The 17,102-nt window shown below is 47.8% G+C and overlaps 1 protein-coding gene across 1 annotated transcript in view; it reads right to left on the bottom strand.

Annotated features, from left to right (window-relative positions):
- Positions 1-14,747, bottom strand: part of HS6ST2 (heparan sulfate 6-O-sulfotransferase 2) — a 128,836-nt gene extending 114,089 nt beyond the window's left edge. Inside the window, exon 1 of the mRNA XM_084534354.1 lies at positions 14,162-14,747. Coding sequence (XP_084390480.1) covers positions 14,162-14,673 — 512 coding nt within the window. The 5' untranslated portion in view covers positions 14,674-14,747. The remainder of the gene's footprint in view (positions 1-14,161) is intronic.
- Between the last annotated feature and the right edge of the window lie 2,355 nt (positions 14,748-17,102).

Raw genomic sequence — 17,102 nt, 5'->3', positions numbered from 1 at the left:
AGCCAAATGCCCTTGCCCCATGTTATGACGCTGCACTCACCGTACAGAGTTTGTTGCCTTTTCTGGCACTCTGTAAGGAAGGGATGCACAAGGCCAGGCACTAAGGGGAAGCCCTAAGCTCCAAGAAATGCAGAAAGCCTCAACCCCAGTAGCATCAGTCACAGCAAGCCCACAGCACCGAACACCCTCATACATTCAGCAGGACACTGGAAGAGGTGCGGGAGATCGGGGCAGATGCACACCACAAGTGCTTCAGCACAGCCAGACCTGCACCCATCTGGAGATCCACCTACCCCTCAGCCGTGCTCCCAGGATGGGAAAGAGTAATCCCCCAGCACCCAGAGCCCTCGTTCAGCTTCGTCCTCCTCCTAACTCTATGATTTCCCAGCTCTAAAGTTTTAGGGGAATACAGCCATGAAGGGAGAGGCACAACCTGTGGAAGGTTTGGAGAAGGTGCTGTGCCATCTGCTAGTGATCCTGGCTATCCTTTGTTGTCAAGAGAACAATGCCACTTTGGCAGGGACAGAAGAAAGGCTTTAGACAATCAGAACCTGCAGACAATACAATCAGCTAAGCACATAAGAAGCAAAGGAGGGAAGTGTTACTGATTCATTCAGTTTTCCAGGAAAAGCCTGAACTGTGGTTAAGTGGAAGACAAGCTGAAATTTTCCATTAAGGAAAAAAAAAAAAAAAAATTGTTTACAGAGAGAAGGGGAAAAAATCCCTCAGGTTAGCATTCAAGTACAGCAGCAACAAAATTTACCACAAAATCTCTATGAGGCAGATACTCACCCTGCTCTCAGCCCAAAGAGCAGTGGAGCTTGCAAACAGGCTGCACTTGTTTAACAGAAAAACCATGCTGAAAATAAACACCAGTAAGAGAATCCCAACCTTCAAAAAAAAAAAAAAAGTAAAGGAATAGACTGCCTTTTAACATTCATTCCAGCATTTTTTCCTTCCATCTCCCTGCCTGTGGGGCATGCATGGTGGGAAAGGTGTGCTCAACAGGGGACGTGGCTGCTGTAGGTGTCCCAAAAGCTCACTGGCCGCCTGCAGCCTGCAATGATCTTTGCTTACCCTGGGCCAGGGACACAGGCGTCAGTCTAAGCCAAGCACTTGAAACCACCACCACACCTTCCTGAGCTGTGTTGTGCACTCCTACACCGCAGCCAAGGATCAAAGCCAAGAGATGCAATAAGTGGCTGCAGCACAGCCCAGCCCTGGTACCTGCATTAAGCAAAAGCTTTTACTTTTGTTCTTAACAGAAAGGAATGTTTCATCTCAGCTACTCAAAGATGAAAAACACCTTGTAAAGTAGAAGGATGTTGTCCACGTGAGCTAAGCAGCCTTTGTTCCGTTCCCCCTTCTACAAACACTGCAAACTCACTCCCACCAGCTAGCGCACAGCACTGTTCAGAACCACTTGCTCTAGCACAGGTCATGCCCTTGGACCACAACGTGCTATTCAGCATCTATAATCCTACCAGGATCTGCTTCCAAAAGAAAGTGCATCTCTCAAGTCCCACAACACGGAGCAAAGCAAACTCCCACAAACACCAAAAGGCAATGACTTCCAGCAGCCCCGAACTGCAATTGCTGCCTTTATTTCACATCCCAGATGCCCACTTTCCTTTTTCACTGTAAATTAAGTCAGTCCCCTGCCAAAACTGAAACAATTAGCTGCATTGTAAAAGATGTGGTCCTAGTTAGGCAAGCCATCTGCAAGTGCTCGTGAGAGCAATGACTTCTACCTGCCCTGTGTTTGGAGGGACACCGCTTACTTGATGCCTAACGCCACATAGCTTGCTAGGGACAAAGAACAACTATAAAAAGCACCTGATGAAATACAAAGTCTGTTTTTAACAACCTGCCGCACAAGATGTCACGCACAAAGATACAAATGGACCACCTCGTGCACTGGTGAAAGCCCAGAGACATGTTGGCCCAAAGCCTGGGCTCCTAACATCAGGGAACATCTCTGCACTGCTCACTATCCGGTGTGCCCTCTCTGTCCCTACACACATGCCTCAGCAAGGTCTGCAGTGAGATGAGGTGCCCACCCCAAGGCTGCCCTCGATAAGAAAACATGATCTAAGTAAGCTGAACCTGTGGGGGTAAAACTTACAGGAAAGCAGCTTTGTAATGCTTGCTGCTCACAGAGCTCCTTGTTCCACAAACTGTTTTAGTTTCTTTTGATGATCAGATTTCAGCTGGAGTATCAATCATCACAAGATGTCAGATCCCAGGTTTTAATCAACCTGACTTCCATTATAAGCAATGAGCACAGGTACTGGAATTCCAACATGTATCAAAAGATATATAAATATCCTTAAAAAGATCTTTTAATCACAAGAGTAAAGAGATCTGAATTTCACTTATCCTGATGTAACTTTATATAGGACATTAAATATTTTTACTGTAAGGGAGAAAGTGAAGGATGATACTGTACTTCATACCCATTACTCTTTCCTGAATACACAGGTTTATTGCAGGAATCAATTCACCCTAAGGAAACCATGACTTCAGGTGACAGATGGGAAAAGCAGAAGCAAAACTGTCCTGCTCTTTCCAGGAAAGTAACATAGCATGACAGAAAAAGCAAATATAAACCTTCGGACAAGAAACAAGAGAACCTTAGATTCCTTAAATACAGTGGCAGTTTCCAAAGTGCAGTTAATGTGCAGCATTTAATACAGAAGCTGTTGTCAGCCTGAAACCTCGATGCCCAGACTGCAGCCCTGCCTGTGGCAGCAGCAGCAGGAAGGGCCGAACAGGCAGCAGGCGCTGCCTCCAAATCCTCCAGAACCGCTGCTGAGCCGCTGGGGCCGAGACACAGAATCTGCTTATATATTTTACAAATAACCGGATCTTTCCATAATCCGGGCTCTGAGAAATTTTTATCTCTCCATGAGCTCAGCTATTCTCAAGTCCTTTCTAGCTTTTTACCTCTGCGCTGCCTGATACACTGACTGATTTTATAGAAGGGATTGGCTGACACAAGGTCTGGATTCAGCTCAGATGGAGCTGGCCTTTTGGATCTGCTCTCCCACATGCTGGTGGAAAATCATAGAATGGATGAATCATAGAAGTCAGAAGTCATCTAAAACTCACATCCTCCTGAAAATCCAAATCAAGCCCACCCAGGAAAGGCATCTGCTACCACAGCCTTTGCCTGCAGAGGCTTAGATGTTATGCAGAGCCTGGAGCAGCTGCTGCTTCTGGATTTCCAGGTCCCCAGCCCAAACATGACATGCTAGTCAGGACAGACACCACCACATGGATGCATCGGCTTACCCAAGCTGCTCTCTACATCTTTGGGCCTTGTAACAGGGAACCTCAATTTTCACTTGTCTCAGCAAATCTAGACCCTACACACACTGCTCCTCCTGGTAAGCACGCAGCTGAAGTTATAGGAAAAGGAGAATTACAGCAGGGAAAGCTAGCATCTCAAAGGAGAACCAGAACAACGACATCCACAACACAGGGAAATCTTAACTCTCCAGAGCAGGAAACTTCAGCGCCCCATGGCAGCAAGAGGTGCTCATGCCATTATACTGACCCCTATTCCGCAAAGCCTTTAGCAATACATTTAAGCTAAGTATCTGCTTAAGCAATATATTTAAGCACTTTTGTTCGCACCGTAGTGTTCAGGCTTGACAAGATATGGTTTGTGGGCATCTTAAACCTACTGATGCGCAACCTCCTTCCAAAATCCTTCTCCAGAAATATCAGCACTATTCTCGGTTATGTGCATGAGTTAAACGTCCCAATAAACAAATAAATAAAAAAGTTTAAGGGTGAATTTTTCTGAAAGCTGTACTGTACCAAACCTCAGGTCCAACAAACATGGTAAGCCAAGCTCACAGACAAGGGTAGTTATTCACACTCTTTTGTCCTTGCAAGTTACAAAGGAGCTCAGTAATCCAAACAGAAGAGCGCTCAAGCATTTGCTGTACAACATTTTGTGATGACTACTTCTAGAAAAACTGCTATTCCTTCTTGCATGTGGTAGCACGTTGAATATCTTGGAAAACACTGGGTAGTAAGACAGCCTGCAGAACTATTCCCCAGTTTAAATTCATCCCTAGTCATAGCCCTGTTCTTCAGCCGTCCTACGTCACTGCTAACAAGCTGCAGCCTCCAAAATCCAGCAGGTATTACTAGCTGAATCTCAGCACTACCCCATAAATCTAAAGCAGGAAGGAAGTTGCCTCTATCCATAAAATTCTGAGAGTGATCATATTCCAGCCCACAACACTGCTGACATCCAAAATGCAGCTAGCAGAATGGAAAGCAAGCCAACTTCTCAGGAGAAGCAGCTGCAGGTGCAGCTACTCTTTTCATTTGTTCTCTCTGCCTTTCCTCTCCTCTGGAAATGAGAATAAGGAAAAAAAGGCATTTATAATTATACTTGGCAAAATGCATGTTATACTCAGGAAGATGGACTCACCTAGGGTCTGTCATCTGTTCCAGAAGTAGGACTGGTTTAAATGGCTCTATAGGATATATTTGCAAATGAACACTGTTCAAGAGAGAAGAAAATGAAATACCTGCTCTGAGGGGCTGTGGCCCACGCTGTGAGCAGACAATGTAAGCTTAAAGCAGAGCACCAACGCTGCAGTCCTGACGGCTTTGGTCAGGACATCTGGTGTTACATACCCAGCGTCTCCTATTTAGCAACGGGTCCTAGCTCTTCTCACTACACTCTTCTATGAGCCAGAGCACTGTCCTCACAGACACACCTTTAGGACATACTTAGGGCAAGTCTACTGGGCTTCTGATTTTTCCAAGTTGTTCTTTCCAAAGAGTACAGTCTGAAACTGCTTCATCCATGAACATGAATGAAAAATTACAGAAGATGCAAGAGTTCTGGCATGACCACATGCCAGCAGCTATGTGGTCAGCAAGCTTTCATCTTTCTTTCACTGGGGGTAAACCAGGCCATGAAATCAAAGATCCTTCATGCTACATACACACAGAAATCCTGATTCAAAGAGCTGAACTAAGCTGACAAGCCAGAGGCTTAGGGGAGGAGGACAGGTCTGGCGATGGAGGCAGGATTCACCCCAGCTCAGGAACAGAGCCAGCTGTACAGTCCTGGCTTCTTCCATCCCACTCACTTGTTTATCCTCCACTTTTCTCCCACACAGACCAGAGCCAAGTAGACAGACCCCAGCAGTACCTCCCTCCAAAAAGCCAAACAACTGCTCTTTAAGACAGTTTTATTTGAAAGACAAAACTATACTCCACATTTTATCAACCTAAAGTTATTTGAAGTCACCAAAATTAAAAAAACTAATAAAGTTCCAGCTAAAGATGCATGACTAGGAAAACAGAAAACATAATGGGTAGGCCATGCAAACAAATACTCCTTGCTATACCGGCAACTGACTTGCAGCACACTAGAAATGACAGAGTTAAAGCCTAATTTATGCCATTTATGTTTTTGCAAGTCACTCAGCTACCATCAGGCAGACGCATCCTGTTGCGTCTGACATTTCCTTGAGCACTTTTGTCTTACTTCTCTGTGCTACCACTACACTGATTAGATCCAACACCCCCACAGAAAAACAAACAGCTCTGTGAAACGCAGAAGCCGTGCAGACATCTTCCTCCCTACCCGCAGTTGGCGACACTGGCTGAAGGAGGAACGATGCCTGCTGCTTTTTGGGAGCGCTGCACAGGCAGGCACCTCCGCCCACAGCCACCCCACTGAAGTCCTCAGCACCAGCCCCGTAGCATCTTCCACGTCCGAATGAGGTAGCTGCTTGCCGAAGGAAATTAGAGACGTATTACCCGGTAATTTTTGCTCAAGTGGGACACAAGCACATTCCCAGTAACTTTTTCTCAACCCAAAAGAAAGAAAACAACCCCAGATTAGTTGAGGATTGCTCCAGGGAGTAGCTTTCCCACGGGCGAACAGAGTGTGAGGAAGCAAACAGAAGGCAATGTTTTAAGCACTTCCACCTAAGTCTTAGTTTCTTATGCAGAGGAGTTTTAGGTATCACACAGATTAGATTAACCTCACCTAGACCTGCTTAAGGATTCTCTCCCCTCAGTTAACCTGAAAAAGGAACTCTCAGAAGCAACTTCTCTGCATTTAACCAGAGAAACTTTGCTTTCCTTCGCAGAGGGTTAAAACAGCTGCTTTACTCTGAAGACAAGGAAGCTTGGAGAAAATAGTCCCAAAGAGTGCTGTACTCACTTGATTTGGGTGTTTGCTGAAGGATCCCACAGTTCAAATTACAGTTTCAAAGAGCAGATTCCCACTGCTAGGAGCAGCAGTGTTTTAACTTATCCAGCACAAAATGGAATAAAGGAAGAATTGATCTTCCGGCTAGTTGGACCTCTAAGAACATCAAAACTTCACAGCCCTTTTGATTATGGAAAATTAGGAGCATTTGCTACAAGGATCTCATGAAAGGCATTGCTATCTTCATGCTTTTATGGAAATGCGCAAAATCGTTTAATGCTGCAAGATTATCTCTCTTATAGCTGCATATGTTTAGTTATATGACATCAAAGTTTGGCTCCTCCACAGTTGCAGAAGCAGCTGAGAACCAAGAAGTAATGTGATGAGTCTCACCCCTAATGGATCTTAGGACTTATAGGTCCTCTAAATACTAATGATTTATTCAGTCTTGAAAAAAAATGGATATTTCACTCAAAGCTGTATACAAGCAATATCTTAAATGGATTCTGTCTTTAAAAGCATGAATGGCTGAGGAAGAAGGCTGGAGTCAGGGAAGAAAAGAAAGCTAATCCTAATCATCACTCATTCAAAAACATCATCTTGTTACACGCTTATACACACTACCCACCCAGAGACACATAAGTGTATGGAAACAGCAAGAGAGTTAAGTGTTTACCAGACTTTTTATTTTGAAACAAACAAAAACCATACACTGGATGTTAAACACAGGTCCTACCCAGTGTGAATGTATTGAAAGAAAATTATACTTTTAATGTTTACATCTGCAGTATGAGCTTAAATGCAAAAATATATATATACTGCTTTGGCTTCTTAGTCTCACATTAAGAAACGCAATTATCTTCCATTAATTTTACAGAGTGTTCACAGTAGAAATTAAATCATTTCTTCATGGCTGTTTAAGAAAAACTTTACTCTGTTAATTATTCATAAATACAAAAGTCTGCTACTTATTACTCATCTCAACTGTGATTCATTTCAATAATGCCTGAATAATTCGGTGCTACCCTATTAATCCCAGAACACACTGTACAGTGGCCAGCATCAGCAAATCAATCACGAACAGCAAACCACGCTCGCTCGCAGGTCGAGGAGGAGGAGGAAGAGGGCAGGAGCGGCGCGGGCCTTGCTGGTGACCCTCCTCCTTCCACTCCGAAGCCCACCCGTCCGAGCGCCATCCCGCACCTCTGTCCTCGCCAGCTTCGCAGACGCAGCCAGAGAGCGAAGAAGGGAGGGAGCAGGCGACAGCCCCGTGATGAGAAGCGGGAGGAAATTAATCCTCTCCAGTACGGAGCGTGCATGGGCAGTTCCAAAAAAGGCTGAGCCGGGAAGGCTCCTCAGCCCCAGCGGTCCCCGCAGCGCAGACAAAGCAGCCGCCATTTCTGCGGCTATGGGTGGAAATGAGGAGCTGCCCGCAGGTCTGCAGCCAGGCCCCAGGCTGTTCAGGGAGGACAAGGCTGTCACCGCACATATCCGATGCTGCAGGGTGGGGGAAGGGGACAGAGAGGTGACTACGGAAAGAAAATGCACTCAGACCTAGTGGAGCCACAGCTTTTTGTACCACTTCCACAGTTATCTAAAACAAAACCAAACAAGAGAACAACAAAGCCACAGACCTGACCACACATACACACAAAAAATTACAATTGCACCAAATTACTGCTAGTTTGTTCCCTATAAGAAGGTTAGAAAATCATCAGTGCTTTGCAAAGACCTCTTTCTCATCGCTATGCTGGATCAGCACTTTCAGGGGGCACACATGCAGCCGGCTGCTCCAGAGCTGGGACAGCACTGCTGAATACCCACGCGATCTCAGAAAGACCCTTTCCTGCAGTTAGTATTCAACTACATATTATTATTTTGCTTTCTAGCAAGTTATGCAAGCTAATTTGGGCTGATACCGTACAGAAACGCTACCTTTATTATTATGGTTGTGGAGAAAGTAAATTAATGCAAAGGATTGCACACAGAGGCCTAATCCATTTGAGGTAAATCAATGCATTGCACATTTAAATTGCTCTGCTTTCCTTCAGAAAAGTACATTGAAGTGATTCATTAGGCACTGAACTGTTCACAAGAAACAGACCAATTCTCTTAGGCATGCCAGTGCATCTCTGCTAGTTAAATTTAAAAAGCAATCAAGTCTACTAATAAGTCCTTTTTGCCGACATTTACATCAGTAGAGAACATGATTCCTGACAATTCAGATTAAATAAATGAGGGACAAATTAATTTCAGTTAATATACCTCAGAACCAATGTTCAACTTGTTAAACTTTAAAATCTGTCTTTTAATAAAAATAAATAACCTATTGGTGATGCCAACTTCAAAGTGCCTTTGATAACCTTTATTAAAGGTTATCAAGTTATGAAGAGGAATCACATGGCACAATCCGTGTCTATTTTAATACAGTTGAAGCATGTATTTATAGTTTCCTTTTAATATTTATAAATTCCCAGAAAAATTAGCAGAAAGGCACCTTTTCAACGAGAAGCGTTCGTGTGTCTTAGTACAACAGCACCGCGCCATGGTGTTCACATTCCCACTCTGCTCTTTAGGGAGGACTGACCTGGATAACAAACGGAACAAACAATGCAGGGAAGAGCATCTCTGCCTTGCCTCTTGTTCTGCTGCAATCACTGGCATTTATTTGTGTATTAAATAACATCAACTCTCTACCCACACACACATTTTCTAAAGTTAAAAGACAGTAGGAAACATACTTTTAAATAACAAAAAGTCAATTTGCACTTTAATAAAGATTTACAGCAGTAATGAAGAGACCTAATAGGGAAAATGATTTCTTTTTTAATCCTTTTAAGATGGCCTTTAAGAAGTACATTATCTGCAAAACCAGCAGTATCAATGTAGAGAGCTAGGTCCTACCATCCAAACTTAAAAAACGTGAGTTTAAGTTCACGATCAGGACCTTCAGGACAGGGCCCTGAAAGAGGATTAGGCTAAGGAATGACTTACTTATCCCAACACCACAAAACCAGACCCAGCTCGTCTGCCCAGGTGACACAAGGGAAACTGACAGCCACAGCAGCACGTTAGCAGGTCACCAGGTGATACCCGCTGCACCTTCAGCATCTCTCTCGTGGCTCCAAAACAAAGCAAGCCAGGTCATTCAGGATCCCCACTGATAAACCAAGTCAAGGCATCACCCAGGCCTCACGGCACTGCCATGACTGCGTGGTTATTTCTGTGCTATTACAGCTGCTGCAGAGGTTTCCTACAAGTCTCACCCAGGAGTGTTTCAAGGGCAGGCATGCTCCCCTGCACGCTGTTTTCTGCAGGACCCTCGCACCTCGCATCCAGCCCATCTCCTTTTCTTTATTTCCAGCCTTTCAACCGCCAATTCTGTGGATAGGCGATAACCACCAAATCGTCTAATTCACAAATAACCAGACGGAGGAGTGCCACCGGGCAGGAGGAAAGCTCAGCTGGCCCCACAAGAAAAGCAGCGGTAAGAAGCCAGCCCTGGCACAGAGCAAGCACCAGCAAGCAGAGGTTTTACTGCTCTCTGGCTGGAAGGCGCATCCTTGGAAAGAGTTTCTGCTCCATCAGCATCCAGAGGTTTTAGATTGTCTACCTCCTGCCAAAGCTGGAAGGAAGCTGGTCATTATCATCAGCCCCATGCCTCAGAGCACCTTGGGACTTTACTAAACCCCTTATAGGATGAGGAGATATCGCACCAATTTGCGAGGCTTAACTATTTCCCAGATCCTACGTGGGTTAGCACCAGTACAGGTGAGCTGGTGGGGCTCACCGTGGAGCTCAATCCCTTGCGCAGCTGTCCAGCAGCCACTGTTGAGCGAGCCTCTCCCTAAATTGCAAACCCCCCAAAACAATTTCTTCTAATGCAAATCCCACCACATTCCCAAGAACACGGGGATTAATCTGCTCAGCCAAAGGAGGCAAACACAGTAAACGCTTCCCATGTGCTGGAAAATGTTTGAATGCATCTTTTCTTTAGATTTTCATAAGATGTAATTTGGAAGAGTTTAACTAACATCAGGGGACAGGGCAAGAACATCCACACGCTGCCAGGGGTTTTTGCCACGCATCACAACAGCACGGTGCCAGTGTCAGGCTTCCCAAAAAACAAAAACCAGTGACTTGCATCCCTGCTCCTGGTCCAACAGGCTTCTACCAGCAGTGTAGCATTTCTTCCAGTCACAGACTTCCTGGCTCCAGGCTTCTGCAAGTTTGCTCCCCTCCCAACAGAAAGAATCTCTTTCCTTCAACACTAGCCAGGAGGGACACTGAGTTAGCCTGACCTTCGCCCACAGCCACATCTCTCACCCGATGAGGCTATGAAGCCACGACACCACTTAAGAGTGCAGGTATCGGTATTTGCCCCTATGTCTCGTTATATTTGCCAGCCTAACCCCAAGCCCTTTTGTTTCTTACAATGGTGCCATTGGATTTATTGCTTTAGACAAGTTTGGTAGATACCTCCCATAATAATTAGCCAGAGCTGAGTGAAATCTGTTGTGTGATGCTCTCACGCACAGTTACTTTGGATGCTGCTTCAGCTTGGCGTGCCAAAAGCTTTGAGGCTTCCACAATCAATCAAGTGACCCAAGTCAGTCACTCCTGACTAGGAAAAGGCACATTTCTCCTTTCTCACCACTGATGCCAAGCGGCTGAGACAACCCACTCCTTTCTGCCACCACCATCAGCCCACTCCACCAACCTCCCAGGCAGCAAATTCAGAGAGCCCAAAGCATCAGCCCCGCCTGTACCTTCCCCCTTCCCAAGATTTCCGGAGGCTGCAGTGCTGCTGCTCCGTTCCCATCCCCATCAGCTAGAGGCAAAGCCAGCTGCAGGGAGAGGCAGCCAGGAGGACGAGGAAGAGGTGAACAGCCTTCAGCACTGATGGAACAGGCAACGAGCAGGAAGGTGGCAGCCAGAATATGCACCCTGATGGGACAGGGGAGGGAAAAAAAAAATCCCTCTCCCCACACACACACAGACTTATGTTCCTCTACGGCAAGGGAGGCCTGAAGGAAAAAAAGGGAGCTCTGTTTACCTACTTACTTCATATTAAACAGCACAGGCACCACTAAAAAGAAAAGCAAATCTGTGGAATCTACATGCTTAGAGACAGGAAAGTACCATTGTGTTAAATCCAGAAGAAAAAAATATCACGAACAGCCACCCTGAGTACTTCTACCCCAGAGCAGCAACGTACCCTTCAACCCTGCAGTTCCTAAAGAAAACACAAGCAGACTACTGATGAGCTTAAGAGCAGAGGCTGAAGAAGGAATGCCCCAGGCAACTAGATTCCTCACAGGCACAGCCCCAAGGCTGATCCCATCACATCATATCATGGTGATGCTTGGGTACCTGGTGCTGAGCCTCAGAGATCCCAGACTGGGCATCTTCTGGACTTCCTAAACAAAGGCTCAACTTTTAAACAAATGCAGAGGCTCTTAGGGAATGGTCCAGCTAATCACCAATATAACCAGCCCTGAGACCAAAAGACTCCCCATGCTCCTCAACACAAACCTCCACGCAAAGTAATCACACAGAGACACAAGCTAAGAAGTTTGCTGGAACAATCACCTCTCACTTGGCTATTCCCAAACAAGGCTAGGCAGCCCAAATGTGCTAACTACAGACTGCATTATCAAGCTACCAAGTCATTCAAACCACCCTTAGAGCAGGTGCCTATTTTTTAATCACCTTGACTATAAACATAGGAATTCCCATCCTTGCCTAGTCAAGCTTCATGTGAGGAAGCTGTGGTCCTCTGCTCCTGACTGAACCCTGTTCCCTGCCCTGACGATGGACCAGGCCTTGCACCCCTCCTTCCTCCTCTTCCTTCACTCAGGATTCAAGCAGAGAGGGATTTTTCCCTTCCCTCCCTGCCAGTACCATTCAGGCTTCCCCCAATGACCACAGCACAGGAACAGCCAGGCTGGCCCTGCTCAGAGCCCCAGCCAGCCAGCACGGCTCCTCTGCCCAGACACCCTCATCCCACACCTACCACTACTCTGAAAGAAGTCATTATCTGCCCAGAAAGTGCTTAGATGGCCGTCTGTTACTGGCACTAGGAATAGGTGCTACTTAACTAGTTGTCAACTGAATGTTGCTAAATCGAGAATGCAAAATAAAATTAAGCACGAGACGTTACAATGTGTAGGAAGACTTGAAGGGACTATTGTTCATTTCAGAATGTCTCCTGCTGTATTTTTAAACATTTAGAAGTTGCAGTCCAAATAATCGCTTGTCAAAACATTATTTGGGAGAACAACTGTAGCTACTAAGCAACCTGTGTAATTAGGTTATTAAAAATGCAACATGATTTCAAAGCAGGCTTTTATAGAGTAGACCTATACCTAACACAAAACCATCACAGCTTCTTTTTCATCCTTTGCAGCTTCCATCTCAAGCCATGAGGCCTCGTGACCTCTCTAAGTCGGTAGTGATGACACACATGGCATTGCTGGACGAGGAACCATCGCTGCGAGCTCCTGGGAAGGTACATGCATCAGTTCTGTTTTGACTCAGAAAAGCATGTTTGGTAATCCAAAAGGGGTGAGGGGGAAATCAGCCAAAAGCCACAGACAAAAATTCAGCTCTCCAAGCCTGGCATTTCCTTCTGCCGAAGGCGGCTGGCCCAGGACAAGGACTCTCCCATTTTTCCAGAGGGCAAAACTAACCCTGAGCACAGAGGGGACCCTGCGTCTCTGGGGAGCGAAAGGAATCTGTGCCCCACAGCTACAATTCTGCAGACCAGGCCCATCTCTAGGGGGAGAGAAAGAAAGATCACTTGAAGATGTTTAGCAAAAGAGACGTCACGCTACGCGTTTCCGTTTCTGCTGGCAAACAATGCATTTACAAGACAGGTAAAATAAACTACGCAGCCTGGGAAACCGGGAAGATAATGTGCCCAGAGGGCAAAGAATTAGTTCCTGATGTTTGCAAATGGAGTGCCACAAAAACGAGACAATTAAATTTTAAAGCAGTAGGGAAAACAAAAGAGCGAGAATCACAATAGCTAAGCCTCATGAAGAGCTTCATCTAGGCTACAGGAAGATAATGACGCTAACCATTTTTCTACTAGATGGCAGTGTGGTGTCACGCTATATAAAAGGAATTCTATAAAGAAATCGCACTCTATTTCAACTGAATCTGTGCTTAGACTTGACTTCAGACAGCATGATATATAACAGTACCCTCATTGTAAGGGGACCTGCCATTAATCTAACAGCGCGACAGGCGCGATACCCTAGTTTCTAATTTCCCAGCAAAGCAATGTGAAAAGACACTGAAACCCTAAGCTGTCCTGCTGCAGGGTGCAGCTGCACGCACAGCCGTGGACAAGCTCCGAGGTGTGTTCCAGCCCAAGGTGTGCTGTCACCGCAGCGCTCCGGGAGCACGGGCAGGAGCTCCTCGCTGCTCGGAGAACCAGCCGGCTGGGCTCTGGAAACGCAGGGGCTGCCTTTAGGCAAGCAGACAGCTACGGTCAGGTTAGGTCAGCAACTTCTACGGGAAGCACAGGGATGAAGAAAAGCAGTGCCACTAATATCCAGAAAGGCAAGCCCGAAATAACCGAGGTTAGGGCTGGAGGACAACGGCAGTACTCGCGGGTGATATTCAGTCCTAAGCACAACCTTTAATTCACAAGGCTGACACCAGCACAACCTAAACTTCAGCCCTAACAGCACACAGAGGCTCCCAGTTCCTCCTAACACCCGCATTTCTCTCTGCAAACTGAGGCTGAAAAGCCCCGGGGCAGCCCAGGGCCCCCGGCTGCTGCCCGAGGCGTGCAGGGGGGCTGCTCAAAGGACTCGGGGAGCCCCGGGACAGCCGGGACGGGGCCGGGCAGCACCGTGCGAGGTGCTCGCAGCTCCGGCCGGCCACCGGCAGCCCCCAAAGCCCTTTAGGACGGCGGCAGGCTTTGTTCGCCCCCCCGGGGGGGTGGGCTCGGCTCACCTGGAGGGCCGGAGCCGCACCTCCTTCTTGCTGTCCACCACGGAGGGCACGCAGTTGGTGAGCTCGGTCCAGTCGGCGTGCAGCCCGCAGCTCCAGCCGGTGGAGAAGCGGGAGAAGAGCCAGGTCTCCCGTTTACCGGGCCGGTGGCAGGTGCACTTCTTCTGCCCGGCGCGGCACTCGCAGGGCTGCTCCAGCTGGATGTTGCGGACCAGGTGGCGGCCGAAGGTGGTGCCGCCGGTCTTCTGGATGTGCAGGAAGACGATCAGGTCGTCCCCTTTGATGTTGAAGTCCACCCTTCGCAGCAGGTCGCCGGCGGAGAAATTGAAGCGCGGCACGAAGCGAGCCGGCGTCTCGTCCTCCGCCCGGTACGGGTCGGCGGCGGCGGCGGGGCTGAGCGCCCGGAGCCGCAGCAGCTGGCACTCGGTGCCGGGGCACACGTACTGCAGCACGATCACCGCGAACAGGAAGAGCATCACCAGCGCCAGCAGCACCTTGTGCGACCGGTCCTCCATCGTCGCCGGACGCGCCGCACATCGCCGCTGCCGCTCGCTCACAGCCGCCGCCACCGCGGGGGGCAGCCCCGGCCGCGCTCCGCCGCCATCGCCCCTCCGCCTCCTCCTCCTCCTCCTCCTCCTCCGCCACCACCGGCCCTTCCCGGCACTCCTCGCGCTGCCTCCGACCCCCCCCTACTCCCGGCACGGCTCCGCCCCGGGCTCGGCTCCGCCCCGGGCCCGGCCACGCGGTGCCGCCGCCGCCGCCGCCGCACCGGGGCTCGGGCAGCGCCGCCGCGCAGCGCGGTCCCCCCCCCCCGCCCCGTGGGACCCCAGCGCTGCCCCGGCCCCCGCCAGCTTGTGCCCAGCTCCCCCTCTCCTGTTGCTTCAGCCGCCTCCCGTCCCTATCAGCTGAATTTCCTAACGCACGGCAGCAGCCAGCACGGAGAATAATGGGATGCCACTCTCCCAGACCTTCATCCATCATAAAAAGAAAAAAAAATAATGATAATAAATAAACGGCCTGCCTCCTTTCTCCTCCTCTCAAAGGGCTCCCGCAGTCCACTTTCAGTAATTTCAGCAGCTACATGTGTTTGGAGGGGATGTCTTTATGGTTTTTATCCTTGAGCAACCTATCCTGGCTTTCCTATTTTTTTTTTCCCAGTTGTCTCAACTGTTTTTGAAAACATTTACACTCACAATAATAGGCAATTTTATCACAAAGATTCTAGGCATGAGAACTACTGAGTTAATTTGCTTCTGTTTATATCTGTCTCTCCAAAATGAATGGATTGCACCATTTAATGAAAATGCTGTGTTCTGAAATTCGAGCTTTAAAATTATAAAGATGTTTCTGTGCTTTATATCCATCAGCCTCTCACAGTCATTTATTTAAAAAAAAAAAATACATTTGCCTCCAGCTTTATTTATTTTACATTACAAAATAACAAAGATGTGTGCTGGGTTAAAACTGCTCCTGAATGCTAATACATGAGAATTAAAAGGAGGGAATAATGATGGCCTAATGTCTACACTAAATTAATATATACTATAAAAGATATGATGCATACTGGGTTGGTGTTCCCAGCAGAGCCATTATTCTGGAATGGGCTAAACAAACAATGATCATCCTTTCACTGATGAGTGATGGTCTCCAGTCTGCTGCCTCCTCACCCACGGTATGCAAATGATGCTCCCTAGCTTTGATCCAGGGACACAAAACATTAGCTTAGGCACTACAGAAGTGAAATTCACCCCGAATGAGATAAAAGTCTGCGGCCCCCCATGGATAATGCACTCCTTGGTCAGGCAGGGGCATGCTTCTGCTGGTACAAAGCAAGGAGCTGCTTTAAAAAAGGAGTTAAAGGAACAAAGCCGATATGAAAGCAGGGCCAAGCCCAGCTGGTGCAGGATCTCGTCTTGAGCTGACCCCTGTTTACCTGCAGAAACTTTTTGAAAGGCAGTGGCTCGTATGTAGAGGCACCAGGTATTTGCCCAGATAGATGAGCACAAAGCCTTGTGCCTCAAGCCCTAGACTGACGTTTGCAGCTTTTGGAAACTCTTGTTAGCTTTTCACGTGGGACAGATTATCACATTCCTGTCGCTTTTTTAAAGACCTTCACAGCATCCGAATTTCACTTCCGCTTTTGGTTGACAAATGGTGACTGCTTAGCCCTAGCAAAGAGAAAAGACCCATCAGCTCTGTGGTAAGCAGGCTCCCAGCATGCAAACCAGAGCTTTATTAGGCATTAACACCTCTAGGTCATAGGAAGGATCATGGTTTCCCGTCCCCCAGCATCAGCCGCACTGCAGAGGCCCGGGCAGGGCCCGCAGGCAGCTGTGAGCCCTGCAGGCAGAGGGACAGGACTGGGTTGGGGACACCCTGCTGGGGAACCCGCAGCTGCCTCCCGTGTTATGAAAGTAGCACATGTATTCCAGTCACAAACCCACCTGCCACCAGCCCAATGGCTACTGCTTTCTCTCGTGGAATGGTCTCTCTCAGCTGAGGCAGCTGATGGCTAAATGGGTTTGTGGTGAGCGCGTTAAAACCTCTCTTTCCACAGTGGGTCCTCAAAGCGATGAAGAACATGCTCCAGCCTTGTCTTCCACTAACCCAGAAAGAGCTGTCCCCATCCTGCTTCCACAGGATTTGTAGAAACAGGAAGATTTTCTTGGCTGTCAAGGCTGGGTGAAATTGGATACCAGGTTCAAAAGGTGTCAGTGGGGTCAGCTAGGCAGCCTGAACACACCACCCTGTTTCCTGGGGAAACAAGGTTTAGAAAGACTAGAAAAGCACAGAGCAATGAGATCTTCTGCAGGCAGGGCCCTAGCATCACATGGGAGGAGAAGCAGAGCCGAGAGCAAGGAAATGCCCAGCAAAGAACCAAAGAAATGCAATCATGGGAGCCGGATAGAAGCTTTGCCAGTGCCTCACAGAATAAGGCCCTTAT

The sequence above is a fragment of the Aythya ferina genome (assembly GCF_964211825.1).
Source record: "Aythya ferina genome assembly, chromosome: 13".
Taxonomy (NCBI): domain Eukaryota; kingdom Metazoa; phylum Chordata; class Aves; order Anseriformes; family Anatidae; genus Aythya; species Aythya ferina.
Note: the sequence above shows the minus strand (reverse complement) of the source record. Positions and strands in the feature narration are given on the sequence as shown.